Raw genomic sequence first — 18,643 nt, 5'->3', positions numbered from 1 at the left:
ATCCTGTATTTGTTGTTTCCATTAATATATTATTATTTTAAAATATATATGTTTTTGTTACCTGATCTACTGTGATGATTTGAGTATACTAAATGTAGCAGTGATTCCTAAAGGACACATCCAAACCAACAGGAAGGAATGTTTCATTCTATCAGCAAGAACTTTGGTTTTTAGGAGTTTGGCAGATGGCATTATCTGAGTCAGTTTTCCAATGGGGGCAATGAAGTATCAGCTATGATGGTCCAAACACAAACAAAGACACACAAACACACACAAGAGCACACACACTCACTGAGAGATAGATAGACAGATGGAGTTGGTCTCTGCTGAAATACTTTGGAGACATGGTTCTGATTTCTCCCCTTTTGGAGTATTTTCAATTGCACAAGGTGTCTTGCAAATGAACCCATGTCTGAGGAAGACATGCATGTGTACTTCACATGCCACTTTTCACATAGCAGGAAGGTCATGTAATATTTTTCATGCAGCTGTCTTTTGACTGTGAACCATCCCATGAGGTCAGCTGTGGAATTTTCAACTTGTAGCATCACAATGGGGATCCACTCTTTGGATTTGGGGATATTTCCGATTTTCTTGATTCAGATTGGAATGATATATATATATATTAGTTTTTGATGAAAATTCTGCATTTGATGGTAATGAATGTCGTGCATCTAGGAATCTGTAGAGTGCAGACAATGAATGGATGCCTACTGTTGTCTGGACTGGTCTGAAAAGTCCTGTAGCATCTGAGCATGTGTGAGGGCTGTACAGGTCTTGCAAAAAGTCCAGGTCAGATGATCCTGCACAAAGCTGAACTCCTAGTGGTCTCCACAACAGTGTAAGGGCCAAGGAGAAACACACTTCCACACAGAAGTTGGGAAGCTACCTTATGAAGGTGATCATAGATACGGGATTATTAATATATCCAGGTTGGCATCTATTATTTTTTTAGCTTTTGACTTTCGCAGCTGTGGGCATCTTGACAACCATCAACTCCCTGTAAGCACAGACAACTCTATAAGAACCTGAGGATAAATTTCCCTGTGCATGTCCCCTTGTGAAACTGCTTAAGCACCGCCTGGTTTACACACAGGTGGAATTTCTAGGTCAAAGTGTGCATGTTTACTTCTTTGACTAAGCACTGCCAGGTGGCTCCTCTGCATAGCTCTACCTGTGGCCAGGATTGTATTATCTAGCTTTCTAACTTTTGCATGTTGAGTAGATACATAGTGGGAGCACACTGTTTTTGTTGGTATTTTTCTTGGTATCTATTCTGATGCTTTTCACTGGGGGATTTTTTCCTGTGAAAATGGGCTTCCTCTACTTGACCTTATTTTCTTCTTTTAAAAATTTTTTCAATGTGACTTTTTAATTTTAGTTTTATTAAAGACATTGCCCCTTGCTTGCATAGTCTATATCTAAAGCACTAGTCCTTGCTCCAAGGCCCAGCTTGCTCTCAGCTGCCCCAGGAGGGGAACAGTCTTTGGCGGTAGACAAGAGACACCCCTGCAGGGGGCACAAGTGCTTTGGCCCTCTGGTGTCTTGCCAGCAGTGCTTCCCATGCTCACAGAGGGTTTCAGACACTGAGTCAATGGTCCAGGTGGTCTTTTGTTCAGTCTGATCTCAAATTGAGCTCCTCTGAGAGGTCATATTGAAGTCCTTGTGTGTACCTGATCCATCATTTTCAACAATATTCCAAGTTCACTTTGTGTGTGTACGTGGGTTCTGGGGATTGAACCCAGGGCCTTGAGCCTGTGAGGCAAGTGACCTACCTGAGCTACACCCTCAGAGACCCCTGTAAAAGTATTTCCCCTTTGCCTCGGGGTCTAAGTTGCCAAGGCTGACCTCAAACGTTCCTCTTGCCTCAGCCTCCCTGGTGGCTGGCATGACAGGCATGCACCTGGGACTGTCACACTCGAGCCTGTGATGGGAACTCATGTGCATCTGTCCAGGGCTGAGCATGGTTAGGCAGAGCTGTGCTCCAGGCTCCCTGCAGGGCTGTGTAAGCTTCTGCTGCTCAGCAGCCCTGGTGCCATGGCCAGGGCTCCTCCCAGCCGAGGGCAGGCAGCTGCCCATTGCTGTAGGCTGACCTTATTTTCTTCTTATGGCACTCGTCCGTTCTCTGGAGTATGTTGTATGGTTTGTCCATTAGGAGTCTAACAGGTCCTCTAGAACCTTCAGACAATTAGTAAAATTCCTAAACAGTAAGTGAGCACGCGCAGAAATTGGGCTAATATTTTGGGAAGAACAATGTTGGATGATATATTCATGGCTTGAATAGATCATCCAACATGAAGTTATATTTTATTACTTACAAAATAATAAAATAATGAAGCAATACCATGGGCTGAGCTAAAATAGATCCTTAGGATCTTAGGCATTCTGTAACAAATCTGTGTCACTTGAAGTATAGAGTTGATCGACTCTGAGTAATGAAACAGAAGTAAAGGTATCAAAGCAAATGATCATCTGTTTCCAATTTTCTGTGATTTGGTTCAAGTGGTAAAGTGGTGATATTTATTAATAATGGATCATAGGTTCATAATTGTTTTAGAGGTACAATTAGATGCCTTCAAACTTTAGGCTACATGGGCACATTTGAGAACGGTTCCAGCCATTCTCTCATCCTTTGGGTCATTCCCCTCCTATGTCCTGTGAGACATTTTCTATGTGAGGCTTTAAGAAGAAGAAGAGAATATTCTGTAAAGAAAACCTTGTGATCTGTGCAGTATGAAGTTGAATGGATTCATTCAGAAATCAGAAATTCTATTGAAAGATATTTATTTGCATGAGCCAAATAAAACCTATTTTTAGGCATCCTGGTGAAGACAAGGTTTTATCTTTATGTCTCATTTTCTATGTTTTGTTGTTGTTGTTGTTGTTAGAATGAAATTCATATGTTGCCAGACCATTCTATCAGATGTGTAACTAGATGCCATTTAAATTACCCACTTTTACAAGGTAGACAGTTTTTAATGAACACTGCCTGTCTGCACCTTTTTTAAAAACAGGACTGGGATCAGAAGCCCAAATACCAATGGTTAGCTGGAACATATTTTTCATTTGGCCTATCTGTCAGTATTCCCTGAGGTCATCTGTGCAATCAGCTTCGTTACTCCTGCTCCCTCACTGGATTTCATAGAAACCATATGCTATGTATGAATCAGGGACACCAATCCCACAACATAGCATTCTTGGAATATCCAAAGTCCCACTTTTCACTTCGCCATGCCTGAGATCAGCAGTAATATTTATCAGCAAATGTGAGATTTTCAAAGATCCAATTCTATGTGCTCCTTTCTCATAGAGCCTTAGGCAGGGATATAGCATACATAAATATTAAGTAAAGTCCATAGTTTTTAAAATGTCATCCATTGAATAGTTGACACATGTCTGAGATACTTTTATTTTGGAGGAGGTATTATTTAATAGGGAATTCCAACAGCTACCTAATAGTGAAATGAGAAGTCTTGCATCCATTTTATTTTGTTTCTGATGATTTTTATGAGTAAGGGTAAGATACTTCCTTGTTCTGATGCAGATGTTGCCCACTTTTGTGAATGGATGCGGGGTGTCACCTACTACTTGCATATCTGCATATTGGCTTGACACTGCTATCGTACTTGGTAGTTGGCAAAAAGTCAATACTGAAGTTAAGCTCTTGTGTTCTAGCAGCAGAGCTGAAGATCCTTGATGTGCCACCTTCTGCAATCCATGCTGCTCTCTTCATGTTCCTTATTGACTTCCTGGTGATGAGCATCATGGTCTCCTGGTCTTGAGAATGGCCAAGCATTGCTCTGTGAATGTGGAAGATGGGCATGTGGAAGGCTCCAGGGAGGAGGGATCATTGAACATGTACTCTAATCCATGTGCCTGTTGAATGACCTGTTTTTTTATTTTTGGGTTTTAAGGGAGACACTGCCCTCAAACACTTCTGTGCAGCTGGGAATGCAGGCTTCTGCTTCACCTTGCAGGAAGCATTAACGAATCCTTTCCAGAAGACATGAGAAGAGAGAAGTGAGCTCTGGTATCATGCAGGTTCCTTGCATTGCCCATGGGCTAGAAGAGAGAAGAGTTGCTTCATGGAGATTTGATCCCCATTTGTCCTGAAAAGTTTCCACACAGAGGTGAGTCCCCAGCATGTTTAGAAATCATTTCAGACACCTTTCTGGACGGAATTGAATCAGAGCCCCTGATGATGTGGAAGAGCTAAAGATGGGTTTGCTATGAATTTTCTATTTCATTCATCAGGGCCTGAGTCAAGTCAGTCATTGTGCTGTCAACACATGAGCTGCTGGTCAAATGTGAGGAAGTGGTCTTGCTTTATGAAAACACCACCCTGATTCAGTGAGCCAGAGGCAGCCTGCAGTCCCTGTTTTCCTGTAAAGGCAGATTGCTGTGGATGGCCTCTGGCCTCGTCATGCAGCCCTGCTCAGAGTAGGGGATTGAGGGACCAGGCAGATCCCTAGTTCCTTTTGACCTTTATTGCCATTGGGCCACCCCAGGATTCTTGGACTCTACCTGGTCTTCTGGCCTGGGTCAGGGGATGTGAGGTTTGGAATCCCCCTCTGTGGCAGGATCCCAAGCCCCCCCAGCCACTTGAGGACAGGCACAGCCTTCCCTAATTGTGTTAGAGTTGGAGACTTCTCCCACCCATCCTCATCCATGCTCATCCCACATTTTGTAGCTTGACACCTGAGGACCTTTATTCATTGACTTAGTTGTTAGTGATGATGGTTACTAAGACTAAGTGACTCTTTCAAGTCACATCACTTGCATGGTAGGGCTAGAGCATGGATCTTCCTAATTGATTTCATGGGACTCTCTCATGGAAACTGTGACTGCCTCCTAAACACACACTCTACATTTGGAGTGTCAAAATTCTTGGCACTGCCTCCTTGGCAAGTGTATCTTGTCTTCTACGTGGGAATTTCAAAAATATTTTCCTTTGGTTTGTGGAGGTCATGCAGAAGTGATTTCATTTGAAATAGCCCAAACAAGAAATACCAGTTGTCTTTTTTGCACATGGATGTGTGTAGTGAACATCCCTTTCTGTGTGCTTGCATGAGTTGCTCCTTTGAATTTGTTGAAGAATGGTTGGCTGGGGAGCAAGGTAACGAGAGATGGATATCAATGCTTGTCCAGTATTCTGAAGTGAAGAATGTATTGAGGATGTGAAGGCTTTTCTAGCCAGTTCCTATGGCTCAGTCAGGGATCAGTCAGAGGATTCTGTCTGGTAGACTCTTTGGAACATATGTCAAAGTGGCCTGGTCTTACCCTGTCCAGGACTGAATGCTGAGCTTGAGTGGGAGCTTCTTATCAGTTCAAGTACTTCCATGAGTCTGTCCTCTGTTCTCTTTGTTTTTTTTTTTTTTTTCAGTTTTCAGTGGACATATCTTTATTTTATTTTATTTTATATGGTGCTGAGGATCGAACCCACTGACTCGCGCATGCCAGTCGAACACGTTACCACTTGAGCCACATCCCCAGCCCCCTCTGTTCTCTTTTTTCCGAGCAGTTTCTAACAGGAAAGGAGAACAAACATTGAAAGTACAGTGATTGATTATGTATACCAATGTTATTTGAATCAACTTTGTACAATTCAAAATTAACTTTTTGCTAGTAAAATTTCATATGTTGAGGAAATAATGAAAATATTGGGGTTGGGGGATGAGGATGGGCAAATCAAATATTTTTGAGCACCAAGACCTGTTTTTTTTTTTTTTTTTTTTTTTTTTTTTAACTTAAATCATAAACTGCCTGAGGACCACAGCAAGTAGATATTTCCAGAGACAGTGGGAAGGTAGTAGCGCATGAGGAAGGGAAGAGCTCTCAGGATGGGAAGAGGGGGCCGCTTCAGGACTCACCGGGCAAGGCACGAGGCTGCTGGCCATGGTACATGCCTGGGCCCACTGAGTGGGGAAGATCCATGCTCTGTGTCCCTCCACCCTCCTCTGTAGCTTATGTTGGCAGCAGATCAGGGAATTGGGGTCAGAAGTGCTCCCAGTAATATAGGCACCAGCCCCCAGAGTGTGTTCCTAGCCCTTTCCCCACCTGGCCTGACTTGGTGCTTGTGTTGATGCATGGCTGAAACCCTACAGTCATCAGAGTGTGTCTGCGGTCCAGATCCACCCTGCATGGCCAACATGCTCAGACCTTCGGCTGGGTCCTAGGCCTGCTACAACCAAACTCTGTCAACTGGGTGGCCAACAACAGAGGAAGGGCCTTCCCTCAAGCTCCAGGGGCTCAACACACAAGGTGTTGGGCGGTCTCACTGCCAAAACACCTCACAGGTTCCTAGGGGACTGTCCCCCCCAACTCTCCCAGCCCTTGCCCACTCTCCTATTGCTGCCCACGATCTGTGGTTCCCATATGGGCATCCTGCCCTGGCTCCAACCTCACATAGCTGGTATCCCCAAGTCTCCCTGGTCTCTGGGTCCAGACTCTCCTCTTCCTACAAGAATATCAGATATTGGATTTGGTCCCAGTTGATGCTGTGTTCCATCATGTGAGCTCTTAGCTTCATCACTGTGCAAAGACTCTTTTCCCACACAAGTTCGCACGACTTTTGGCTGGCTTAAGAATTTTCAGGCGACACTTTTCTAATGAGTACACTTTCCTTCCTTCCGATCTCCCCCCAGTGAGCATTCCTCGCACCCTTGTCCTAGTTCCTTTATGGCAGTTTCCCTCCTTATGGCTGAGAGGACCTAGTGACCCCTGGATTCACACGTTCTCCTTAATCACCAACACACTGCAGAATTCTCCAAAGGGCCATATATGCTCCTGGAAGTTGGTGTTGGAAATAGTTCTCCATCCATTAATCACTCCCTCACTCACTAATGTCCTTGTGTCCTTGAGAAAGGCTCTCCCTTTCCTGGTTTTCCTGAATAGAAATCCTCTTGCCTCTTGGGTGAATAGGGTTATGGGTTGTGCAGAGGGTGTTGGTCCACTGAGCATCTTAGAGACTGTCCTTTATGGAGCCTAATGATCCTCACTGGGGAATGAGGCCAGGGTCCTAACTGTGGTTAGTGTGAGGACACCCTGGGTTCAGAGAGGGAAAGAAGGACGAGGGAAACTCAGATGTCCCTTCATGGCCCCTGGAGTTAGAGGACTTACCCCTTTGCACCTGGGATCAGGAGACCTCATTTCCTCAAGGACACGCACACTCAGACGTTAATCTTGAGTGTGGGTTCCTTTCTGGGGTCCAGGGCTGTTGTTAGCCACCAGGAATGACAGTGCTCTCCATGCTGAGTGGAGCCATTTTTGCCAGGAAAGAGAGCCCATGGTCACGCCTTGTGCAAAGCATCCCGCGCCAGGGGCTCCCATCCCTACATTCCTGTCCTGAAAGGAAGCCACTCAGAGGCAAGGTGGGTCCAACCACCTCCCATGTGTTCACTCATCACTGTGTTCCAGCAGTCACCCCAGTTAACAGTCCTGATGGGATTGGATGTGGCTCAGAGTGTCACCCTCATGAGCTCTACCCTGCCACAGCTGCAGTTCTGCAGTGGGAGAAACTCAAAACCTCAAAACACATGCACATGAAAGAAAAGAGCAAGAGCCAGAGCCCAAACAGGCCAGGTGTGGCAAAGACAGCTGGAGTGCCTAGGTTGGGACTCAGAATTCTGTCAGTGGGGTGGCATTGCTGCTGGCACCAGCATGATAACCGAGAGCCAGCCCTGCTCATTTTGGGGAGCAGTGTGTTGGGGAAGGCAGCAGAAATTGAGAGGCAGGATTGAGTTTGGCCCTAGGAGGAGGTTGGGTAAGAGGCCAGTGTGGGTTGGAGGGCCTGGGCAGATAGAGAGAGGCCAGGGCACACCCCAAAGCCTGGAGACTGCACTGGATGTCCAGGGTTGTGAAACACCCTCCCCTCTTACTCACAACTGAGAGCAAGGGGCATTGATGAGTTCAGTTTGTGTGCGGCTGCATCCAAGGTGGCTCGGCTAGGCACCTCTGTTTCCTTGACTCAGGAGGCTGGGAGTCCAGGCTCCACCGAGGCTCGGCTGGGAGGATCGGACTCTGAGTTTATGCCTGTGTTCCTGGTAGGATCCATGTTGGCTGAGCCTCAGTGTTTTTGTAATGAGAGGATGGGTGACCGTCATGTCTTTATCACAGGACACACTTGCTAAATGGATTTGTTTGCTCTGAGGAGGAAAGAGAGAGGGGGGAGTGGTGCTGGAGACAGGGATGCAGACAGGGGTCATGGACTTGGCATAACTCAGTCTTGGAGGTGATATCCCATCACCTGTACCCACTTCAATTCCCATGAATCCAGAGGCTGAGCCCCCTTGAGGTGAGGGGTGAACCGGTTCTGGGCAGCAGGATGCTGTGGTACCTCGGAGTCTCTGTGAGACCCCAACACTAGACACACTTGGCCCTTTTGAAATCTTAGGAGAAGCCTTGGGAAGTTGTATGGCAGAGGGGAGCAGCCTCTGCATCTCAGTCCCCTCCAACTTGCCATGGTGTAGAGAGGGAACTGCAGCCACGATGGGACGGACATTGGCCATGTCCCTGTGTGGGACACAGGCCTGATTGAGTTAGGGTGCATTCTTTGTCTCTCCCCTTCTTGTGATTGTCCCATCTGTACATTTGTGCTTTAGCCACCTGTGAGTCCCATCTCTGGTTTCAGAGAGAATAGAGGGTGTTAGGGGCCAATAGACACAATAAACCCTAGAGATTAGATGCTACCCTACTTTCCAGAAAAGACTGGGCACACCATGAGTTGCACAATGATGGGACCAGGGTCCAAAAGCTGCTGAGAGGGAAGGACTGGTTGTGAATGCATTTGGGAAGGCTCCAAGCTGGAACTCTAGTGGCACCAAGCAGGGCAGATGCTGGTGGGGATGTTTGGGTAGTTGTTGGTGAACACCTGCGCACCTGAGATGGGTAGGCATGGAGGAGAAATCAGCAGCCCATAGGGCTTTTGAAAGTGGTCTTATGTGAAAAGAGGCTCAGGTATGGGCACAGGAAATGACATCATTGCCTTGACAATGGATCCAACAGAACATGGAACCCTGGTATCCAGGCACCCACTTCACTGACCAAGCCATCCGAGCTCACTTGGTTGGAGCCACTGGAGGGAGAAGGATGTTCTCCTGTGGTTGCAGACAATGCCGAGCCTCAGGCTCCCAGGAATCTCAGGGGGGCCAACTAGCCCTTTTGTGGATACACTGGGTGAGGCTTCATCTTAGACGCCAGAGCCTCTGGCGATTGTCGCAGAGGAGCTCAAGAGTAACAGTGAGTAGCACAGGGCAGGTGAGCCCAGCAGGCCCTCTAGTCTGATCCCTGATGAATGGCCCAGGACTCCTATTCTGACTGTGTGTGTGTGTGTGTGTGTGTGTGTGTGTGTGTGTGTGTGTGTTTGTACTGATGGGAACTATCCCATTGTGCTTTGACTCTAGTGTATTGGCACAAGTCATTTTTCTGTTTGTCACCATTTCCATTTTGAACCCACCATTCTTGGTCCCAACCCAGGGTGAAAATGATCAGAACACGGAGGAGCCCTTCAGGGTTCAGAGCCTTGAACCTTACAGGCAGGACCAGCTTAGGAATGAGCTCCAGCCTGTCATTTGTGGGAGGAACCTACAGTTCAGCAGCAACATGGGGTTAATCTCCTGGGATTTCATCCCCACCCAGCAGGTGCTGGATCTCTTGTTCCCAAGGTAAGCACCAGACCACCAAGCCCAAGTGTGTAGCCCCCTCATGCCTCTGTCTTGGGGCTGCCATGTGCCTCTCAGGGACCCAAAGGTTTGTGATACCTAATGAGATAGAGGACCACACTCATAGTGGAATGTCAGCCCCGAATGGTACGAGTCCTGGAGGTGCCTGCCACAGCCTTGCAAGGGCAGTGAACTTCCCCTCTCAGGCAGAGAAACCATCCTGACTCCAGCTGATCCACAGAGGTCCATGGAGCAGTCCCCACACACTGGGCACCACAGCTCAATGGTGTGCACTGAGCTCATTCCCAGGTGGACTCAGTGAGGCCAGGTGGTCTTTCTGGTGTGATGTTGGCTTTGTGAAGAACGTAGATCTGTGCCAGAGGCGTCTCAAAACTCGGGCCTTGGGAAAAGCACTTTTGGGTTAATAAAGACATGTTAGTTTCCATAGTGGGACAGAGCGTCCTAGCTGGGACATAGCTGGACAGGGGCTTTGGACATGGCAGCTCCCACACCCAGAGATATGTGGGAATCAGCAGTTTGGGCTCATTCACTGGTGAACATGGAGAAAGCACCCACTGTGTGAAGACACGTTTCCAGTCCCGTTTCATAATTCAGTGAAAAATGGGGTGCAAATGATTGCCATTGTGTCCCTTTTCATGGGGTCAGCCTAAACCGCAGGTGCCATGAGTACATATCCTCCATGTGACTGCATCCCTGACTCCATGAGGCATAACTGCACGTTGTCCTCTTCAGTGACTATGGTGGACCCTTGGACCAACTTCAACATGGAATGGGCTTGGGGTCAAGAGGGTGGGCTCCTGTTTCCAGAATAGGGACCTGCAAGGTGATCTGACTTGGGAAGGCTGAGGAAAGACTGCTCTGCCCAATTCAGTTTTCTGCCTGCAGTGTAAGGTGTGGGGCTTCAACAGTAGGAGGGGTAAGGCGGGGAGTTGTAGGTGGAGTCAGGGTCCTCTGGGGAAGGCCCTGGGATAATGGATCCCCCCACACCACACCTCCCTGTCCTCCCCCAGGGCCACAGAGATGTGGTCTGCACTCATGGGAAAAGAGAGGTCCACCGCTACTCAGGGGAACTCAGTGAGAGCTCACAGAGAATGAGGTAGCATTGCAGCCCACGCCAGGGGAGGAGGTGTCTCTTGAGCCCCGAGAAGAGTGGGCAGGAGGACAGACACTCCCAGAAGGTGCATTCCAGGTTGGAGAGCATGTAGCCAAGGGGAAGAAGAGTGTCAGGCCTGCCCAGAGGAGGGGAGAGCTGGTCAAACCATGGATCTAGCGCTCCTTCGTTGAAGGTTCTTTGCCTGTAGCGACCTGTCCTGACCCTGCCTGTACAGCCACTGTGTCTTGCCTGAGGTGGACTGGTGTGTTCAGAACCAGGGACGGTTCAGGAGGGTAGGGTCAGAGGTTTGCTCTGGAGGCCGTGGCGAAGGCAAGGCCAGGGTTTTGCTGACTCCACACCTGCCTCCCCACAGTGCCTCATCTTCCTTCCTGGGGACCTGGGTGAACTTCTACTCCGAGGCTTCCCATCAGCCTCCAGGCTCTCTGAGTCTGCAGCAGCTGCTGCCGTACATGTGGCTCCTCCTGAGTGGCTTTAACCTGGAGCACCAAGCACACCACCTGCTGGCCCAGGTTGAAGATGGCAGATCAAGCCAGGCAGAGCCTGAGAGCCAGGCGGACCGGGGTGAGTACCTAAGTACCTCAACACACCTCCAAACCATACCCCTCCAATTAGTGTAGCCCTGTATGAGTAGATGAGTCCACTGTCAAGGTGGAGGCACCCACCATCAAGTGCTTTTCCCCAAACCCACCTGTGATCATTGCTGCAGTGGGGAGAAAACCTTCAACACATGAGTCTTTGGGGACCAATCCAGATACAAAGTCTAGCTGTTTCTCTTTGATGGGTCCAACGTGAACTAAGAGGTACTGGGGTACAAGGGGCTATTTCCTTGAAAGGTGTTCCTGTAGTGGACCTCCTGTGCATAGAGGGTCCTCAGGGATTAATCAGTGGGGAGTCTTTGGTGGAACAGAAGCTGGATTCGGGGGCTCTCAGGTCTGTGTGTGAGACCTGAGCTGGCAGAGGCTCTCAGTTGTGGGGGATGTTGGGTAGTGTATTCCTTGAGTGTCACCTACCACGCCTCTGCCCCTGCCTTTCCAGAGCTGAGGGTCCCTGCTGATGCGAAAGTCTCTCACGGCCTGATTGGAGGAGTGCATTACGACTTTCTTCTTCGAGAAACAGATGCCAGCAAGTCGTTGAAGGTCAAACCAAAGGAGGTAAACAGCCACCTTCTTCAGTCTTTACTCCTGGTGCCACTCCACATCCTCCAAGGGGACAAGAACCTCAGGTTCTGGATGGATGTTGTAGAATGCCCACAGAGCCAACTGCCAGGCTGGGTGGGGTGCAGTTGCTGGGCTTTGCTGATGTTGTCATCCCCCACAGTTCTTGGAACCTTCTGTGGCAGTGGCATCCAGGACCCCAGCAGCTGTGAGCAGCAGCTCTGCAGTGGCTGCAGGATCATTGCCCCAGGCCACCCAAAGCAATGAGTGCTGCATGAGAAAAGTCACCAGTAGCAGCTCCTCACTGCTTCACTCCAGCGAGCAGGTGGAAGACAGCCGCGTTGTTCACGTCCTCCTAGAGGGACAGAGCCTGAGGGAGACAAAGCGCATCCCGGTAAGCCCGACAGCAGGGCTGCCTCCTGGGTGTCCACACAGTGGAAGGCAGGAGACACAGCCAACCCCAGGGCTATGGTGGGAAATAGAGAAGAGAGAGGTCCGTCTTAAGGGCTTGACCTGAGGAGGGAGAGCATCAGCATGCCCAGCTTCCGTGGTGAGTGGGCCTGTGTATTGTGGGTTTTGCAGGCCAGAAGTGCAGACGGAAGTGCTGTGGACAGATGAAGGCAGAGATATGTCCAGGGTGCAGGCTGCAGTGCCTAGAACTTGGTATTCTCAATGAGTGAAGTTGGAGCAGAGGAGGTGGCAGTGACTTGTCACATGTGTAGGAGGGGATGTGTTCCTGGTGGCAGGGAAGAGAACCTCCTTAGCATGACTAGGTGTAGGAATTTGGGGTCGGGATCACCTGGGGGGTCATGCCAAAGCTTCGGAATGTTAGGCTTTGCATGTATGTAAATACGGAGCTAAAGGGGTTCTTGGCAGAATTTCTATGGATGTGCAGTAGACACGCTAATGCTGCAGGTGTCCAGCTGCAGAGGAGACATGTTCAGTGACTGCCAGTGCTGAGTCAAGTACATCGTTACAACCAGACCCGCACCGAGCTTCCAGAGGCCAGGGCCTCTCAAAGCTATCATGAAGCACTCAAGTGCACACTCTTGTATCTGAGTCTGTTTTGTGTCGTGGCAGTCAGGACCCAAATTTTCAGTGCATCTGCCTCTTCCACCCACAAAGGCAGCCTGCATCCCAGATCACACTTGGTGCGCAGATCCCTGGCCCATTGCTCTCATCTCAGTGAGATGAGAGTGTGTCTGTGCATAGGCAGTTTGGTCCTTTGACATGAGTGGAATGTGGCTCCCCAGGGGGAGGGGAGATGGCAGGTACAGGCAGATATTTGTACCAGGATTGTTCTAGTAGCACATTGCAAGAACCCAGGTGGTATATGGAGGACACACTCAGGTAGCAGGATAACAAGATTGTGCCCTTGTATATGTAGCTGAGATTTCTCCTGAATGTTTGACCACAGTCTTCTGGGTAGCTCTTCTAAAAGCCATTCTCTGATGACATTTGTCCCACCCTGATCCAGGTGACCTTTCAGGAGACGGTGACAAGCCTCATCCGCAGGGCCTTGGACCAAAATTTGTTGCAGCATGAGGATGTGGACAACTTTGAGCTGCTGTATATGATGTCTGAGGATGAGAGTAAGTAGGACAATCAGACAGTGGGGAGACATGATCCACAGTGGGCTCAGGATAACTGACAGCCAAGAGAAAGTGGGCCTTGGCCCCAAAATACCAAAGTGTGATGGGCCTGGCGGAGACTCTCAGGGGTTGTGGGTGTTTTGTGGTATAATCCTTGAGTGCCACCTGACAATTCTCTCCACTTCGCTCTGCAGAAATCAAGGTCTCTGACCACTCACTCGTGTGTCTGTCCATGAATCTGGGAGCACAATATTTCATCGTGAGGAAACGCCCCCAGGTCAAGGGAAAGGAGGTAAACACCTACCTTATTCAAGCTGTGCATGTGCTGCCATTCCACTCCGACCTGAGGAAATAAGAAGCCTCAGCACCTGGACATATTTGCTGGAAGCCCATAGAGCCAACTGACAGTCTGGGGTGGCTTTGTGTTTCTGGGTTTGCTGATGTTCCATCCCCCACAGTTCTCAGAATCAACCTGCAAGTCCTCCAGGCCGCTTTCCCACAAGCAGGTGGGAGACACCTGCTTAATTCGTGTCCACTTAGAAACACAAAGTCCAGAGATGGCCAAGAGTGTTCTGGTAAGCCTGGGAGCAGGGGTGTCCCGTGGTGCTTACACCTGGGTGGGGAGCAGACACTGGTCCAATACCATGGACTACTCATGCCCTCTTGAATTTGGAGCTTCTGGATGATCAGGAGGATAGATGGGAATCAAGAAGGGAGAGGTCAGTGTGAAGGGCTGGAGCTGAGATGAGCGAGTGCAGCAGCTTGTCCACTGCCATGTCTGAGGGAGTCTGTGTGTCAGGTGGCAGCATGCAGTCCAGAAGGGCAGGGACAGGTATGGGTGACAGATGAGAATAGGACAGGAACTAGGTTGCAGGTTCCCTTGTATGGGATGCTGACGTCTATGGAGGAGGACAGCAGTGTGAGGTTCTCCGTGTTCCTTGAACAAGGAGCTGAGAGAGTCTCTCTGCAGAGTCGATATGGATGTGGAGCAAGCACACTAAATGTCCAGGTAACCCAATGACCACCCTTGCCGGATGAGGTGCCCTCCTACATCCCAGCCAGCACTGAGCCTCTGGAGGCCAGGAGCTCTCGTGGCTATCTTTCAGCACTCCTGTGTGTGGTCATGTTCCTGGGTCTGTTTTTGGCCCTGGCAATCCAGACCAAAGCCTCTAGGTTTTGTGCCTAGGCCATTCCCAATGCCGCCTGCATCCTCGGGCATACCTGGGATCTTGGAGGCTATTGTCCCATTCCTCCCAACTTGTGGGATGAGATTGCATCTGTATGCAGGTAGTGGGGTCCTTTCACTCCGAGAGGAGTGCAGCTCCACAAAGAGCAATGGCAGGCCCAGGAAGTCCTATGTACAAGGATTGGGCTAGTAGCCTGTGGGAAGAGCCCACACGATGAACAGGAGGTCAGCCTCAGGTAGTAGGGTCATGGATGTTGCACTTGTATTTAGAGCGGAGGTGCCTCCAGAATGCCCCTGCCCACTGTCCTTGAGTAGTCACTTCAAGGCCCATTTCCTGAAGGCCTGTCTCCCATGCTGCTCCAGGTGACCTGCCAGGATAGGGCTCCTGTTGTCATCCGCAGCGCCCTCGACCTACACTTCCTTACTGAGGAGAATCCAGAGGATTATGAGCTGGGCCAAATCATCTCTCGCCGTCAGAGTAAGTGAGACAATCAGATAGCAGAGAGCAAGGGTCAGGATGTGGACTCAGGTCAACTCTTAGCAACAAAGAGTAGTCTCTGACCCCCAAGAACACTCCAACAGGTGTGTTGGGTTCGTGCACAAAGCCAACTGCACTTCTGCTGGTGGAAGGTCTTGAGGTCCAATAGTATACCCCAGTGGATATTGCGGCTCCCCACCAGGTGCCCTCCCCTGGACATGAACAGGCATCCAAAGCTGACATCTTTGAGGAGTGAGGAGGAAAGCCTCTCTCCAGGAGCAGTATGTTTTCATGGTCTGGGATAGGAGTGGTTTCAAAGGAACATGGGAATGCATGGGCTAAAGAGGGAACTGGCATTTTGTGGACTGAAGCAGTACTATTGAAAGCCTTCTGTGTGACCAGAAAACCACTGCCTGGGCAGAGCATTGCCAGGATTCTAGCAAGCAGTAACAGGATGAAATTGGGAAGAAAACACAGCCTGGGAGACAGCCTGAATCATCTGTTTTTGCATAAATTCCATGGTCTTACGCACCTGAGTCCACTAGGCAAGGAGTGATCACAATAGCCAGGTTGTGATCCCTAACTAAAGTCAGATGAGGGCTTCCTGAGCACTTAGCCACAGAGCTCATCTGATAATAATGCCAGCGCTTTTCTGTTGGTTGGTTGGTTGGTTGGTTGGTTTTTGTGAGCCAAACACCACAGCAGCCATTATCCCAGCCTATGTACCCTGAAGACCACCATCCCTATGAGTTCTAGGATCACTTGTCTCCTATCTTAACCTACTGTTAGGTTAGTAGAGTCTATGGAAGAGGAAGTCTGCCTGGGGCCTTGGTAGCCTAAGAAATTCATAGCAGAGATCTCCACATCCAACCCAGAAGGGATGGAGAACAGGCTCTAGGTTAGAGGAGGGCGACAGGAAACACATGTTCAGAGGAAGGAGAAGCGGCTGTTGTATTCCCCCACTCGGGGTCATGGCACCACTGGGCCATACACCATGTTGGAGGGAAGCAGTCCCTTTGCTGGTCTTTGGAACCATTGTTCTCAGTAGGGCAGTATTTGGAATGTGGCCTCCATTCTCAGAAGCCTGGTTCACATGGAGGCGGGCTCCACCAACGCAGAAGCATGGCTCTAACGTGGTATCCGTGCTGGTCAGCCTGTCCTCACTGTGGCCATACTTGAGGAAAATAACTCAGAGGAGGAATCCTAGGCCTTTTCTCTGGGTTTCATAGCTTTCTCTTTGGTTGTGCACTGAGGCTGTCCATAAAGCTCTAGTGTGTGGCAGTGGAGAGCTCCTCAGCCCTTGCCACAAAGGCATAGACTGGGAGAGAGAGAACGAGGCTGGCAGAGAGGGAGAGAGAGAAAGATGGAGAGGGAGGACCTCTACTTGGAGAATGAGGATTCAGTGGAGCCAACAGGAACAAGGTACTGTTGCCCAGGGCACAACCCTGTTTAGGTCTTCCTCCAACCATGCTCAACCTTTCTTCCAGTCCCTCCCACCCCCCAGTAGTGTATTCATCTTGAATGAGAATTTCATGTTGACATCAGAGCACTCACCATCCAATGCTTCCCTCCAAACCCACCTATGAAGATGGCTCATGTGGGGACTGAATCTTCGGCACAGGAGCCTTTTGTGGGAGATTTCAGATGCAAACCCTAGTGGTGTGCTTTGGCAGATGCAAGAGGACCTGAGATGTTCTGGAGTCCAAAGCCTTTGGTAGGAACAGACATTAGGTCTGTTGAAGTGCTCTGCCTAGTTCTTCCTCAGGGAGGACTGTGGAGGCTCTCTTTGTTGGTATTGGTGCTGAATTGGAGAGCTCTCAGGTGTGTGGCTCTGGCCTTTTCTGGCACAGGCTCTCAGATGTTGGCGTGTCCTAGGGAGCACCTCCTGAGTGCCACCTTCTTTTTGTACACCCCTCTCTCCCCAGAGCTGAGGATTCCAGCAGAGGCCAACGTATTTTATGCCAAGAATCCTCACAAAAAATCCAACTTTGTGCTGAGGAAAAGGAGCCTCTCCCAAAAGAATGATGGGTGGATCCAGCCTCAACCTCCCTCTCGTCCTGGAAAGAAGGCTCCAGCCCTCCTGAGGATGCTTGCAAAACCATTCTGCTGCTGTGTGCCTGGGCGGGGCTGAGGCAGCCCAGGAATATTTACATTGATTACTATTTTCTTCAAAGTTTGAATCTATAGTTTGCCATTGTCCTTGACCTTGTTTAGTAACACAGTTGTTACTCTATCCTGTATTTGTTGTTTCCATTAATATATTATTATTTTAAAATATATATGTTTTTGTTACCTGATCTACTGTGATGATTTGAGTATACTAAATGTAGCAGTGATTCCTAAAGGACACATCCAAACCAACAGGAAGGAATGTTTCATTCTATCAGCAAGAACTTTGGTTTTTAGGAGTTTGGCAGATGGCATTATCTGAGTCAGTTTTCCAATGGGGGCAATGAAGTATCAGCTATGATGGTCCAAACACAAACAAAGACACACAAACACACACAAGAGCACACACACTCACTGAGAGATAGATAGACAGATGGAGTTGGTCTCTGCTGAAATACTTTGGAGACATGGTTCTGATTTCTCCCCTTTTGGAGTATTTTCAATTGCACAAGGTGTCTTGCAAATGAACCCATGTCTGAGGAAGACATGCATGTGTACTTCACATGCCACTTTTCACATAGCAGGAAGGTCATGTAATATTTTTCATGCAGCTGTCTTTTGACTGTGAACCATCCCATGAGGTCAGCTGTGGAATTTTCAACTTGTAGCATCACAATGGGGATCCACTCTTTGGATTTGGGGATATTTCCGATTTTCTTGATTCAGATTGGAATGATATATATATATATATTAGTTTTTGATGAAAATTCTGCATTTGATGGTAATGAATGTCGTGCATCTAGGAATCTGTAGAGTGCAGACAATGAATGGATGCCTACTGTTGTCTGGACTGGTCTGAAAAGTCCTGTAGCATCTGAGCATGTGTGAGGGCTGTACAGGTCTTGCAAAAAGTCCAGGTCAGATGATCCTGCACAAAGCTGAACTCCTAGTGGTCTCCACAACAGTGTAAGGGCCAAGGAGAAACACACTTCCACACAGAAGTTGGGAAGCTACCTTATGAAGGTGATCATAGATACGGGATTATTAATATATCCAGGTTGGCATCTATTATTTTTTTAGCTTTTGACTTTCGCAGCTGTGGGCATCTTGACAACCATCAACTCCCTGTAAGCACAGACAACTCTATAAGAACCTGAGGATAAATTTCCCTGTGCATGTCCCCTTGTGAAACTGCTTAAGCACCGCCTGGTTTACACACAGGTGGAATTTCTAGGTCAAAGTGTGCATGTTTACTTCTTTGACTAAGCACTGCCAGGTGGCTCCTCTGCATAGCTCTACCTGTGGCCAGGATTGTATTATCTAGCTTTCT

The 18,643-nt window shown here is 48.8% G+C and overlaps 1 protein-coding gene across 1 annotated transcript; it reads left to right on the top strand.

Moving 5' to 3' along the window:
- Positions 1-9,484: 9,484 nt before the first annotated feature.
- On the top strand, positions 9,485-17,335 carry LOC144249859 (uncharacterized). Its single transcript, XM_077792056.1, has 9 exons — positions 9,485-9,662; positions 11,147-11,355; positions 11,830-11,945; positions 12,112-12,342; positions 13,426-13,540; positions 13,735-13,832; positions 13,999-14,115; positions 15,090-15,204; positions 17,130-17,335. Exons 1-9 carry the CDS (start codon positions 9,601-9,603, stop codon positions 17,333-17,335), a joined length of 1,269 nt encoding a protein of 422 aa, XP_077648182.1. The 5' UTR covers positions 9,485-9,600.
- Positions 17,336-18,643: the final 1,308 nt, after the last annotated feature.

This window comes from Urocitellus parryii, chromosome 12 (assembly GCF_045843805.1).
Source record: "Urocitellus parryii isolate mUroPar1 chromosome 12, mUroPar1.hap1, whole genome shotgun sequence".
In the NCBI taxonomy this organism is placed as follows: domain Eukaryota; kingdom Metazoa; phylum Chordata; class Mammalia; order Rodentia; family Sciuridae; genus Urocitellus; species Urocitellus parryii.
Note: the sequence above shows the minus strand (reverse complement) of the source record. Positions and strands in the feature narration are given on the sequence as shown.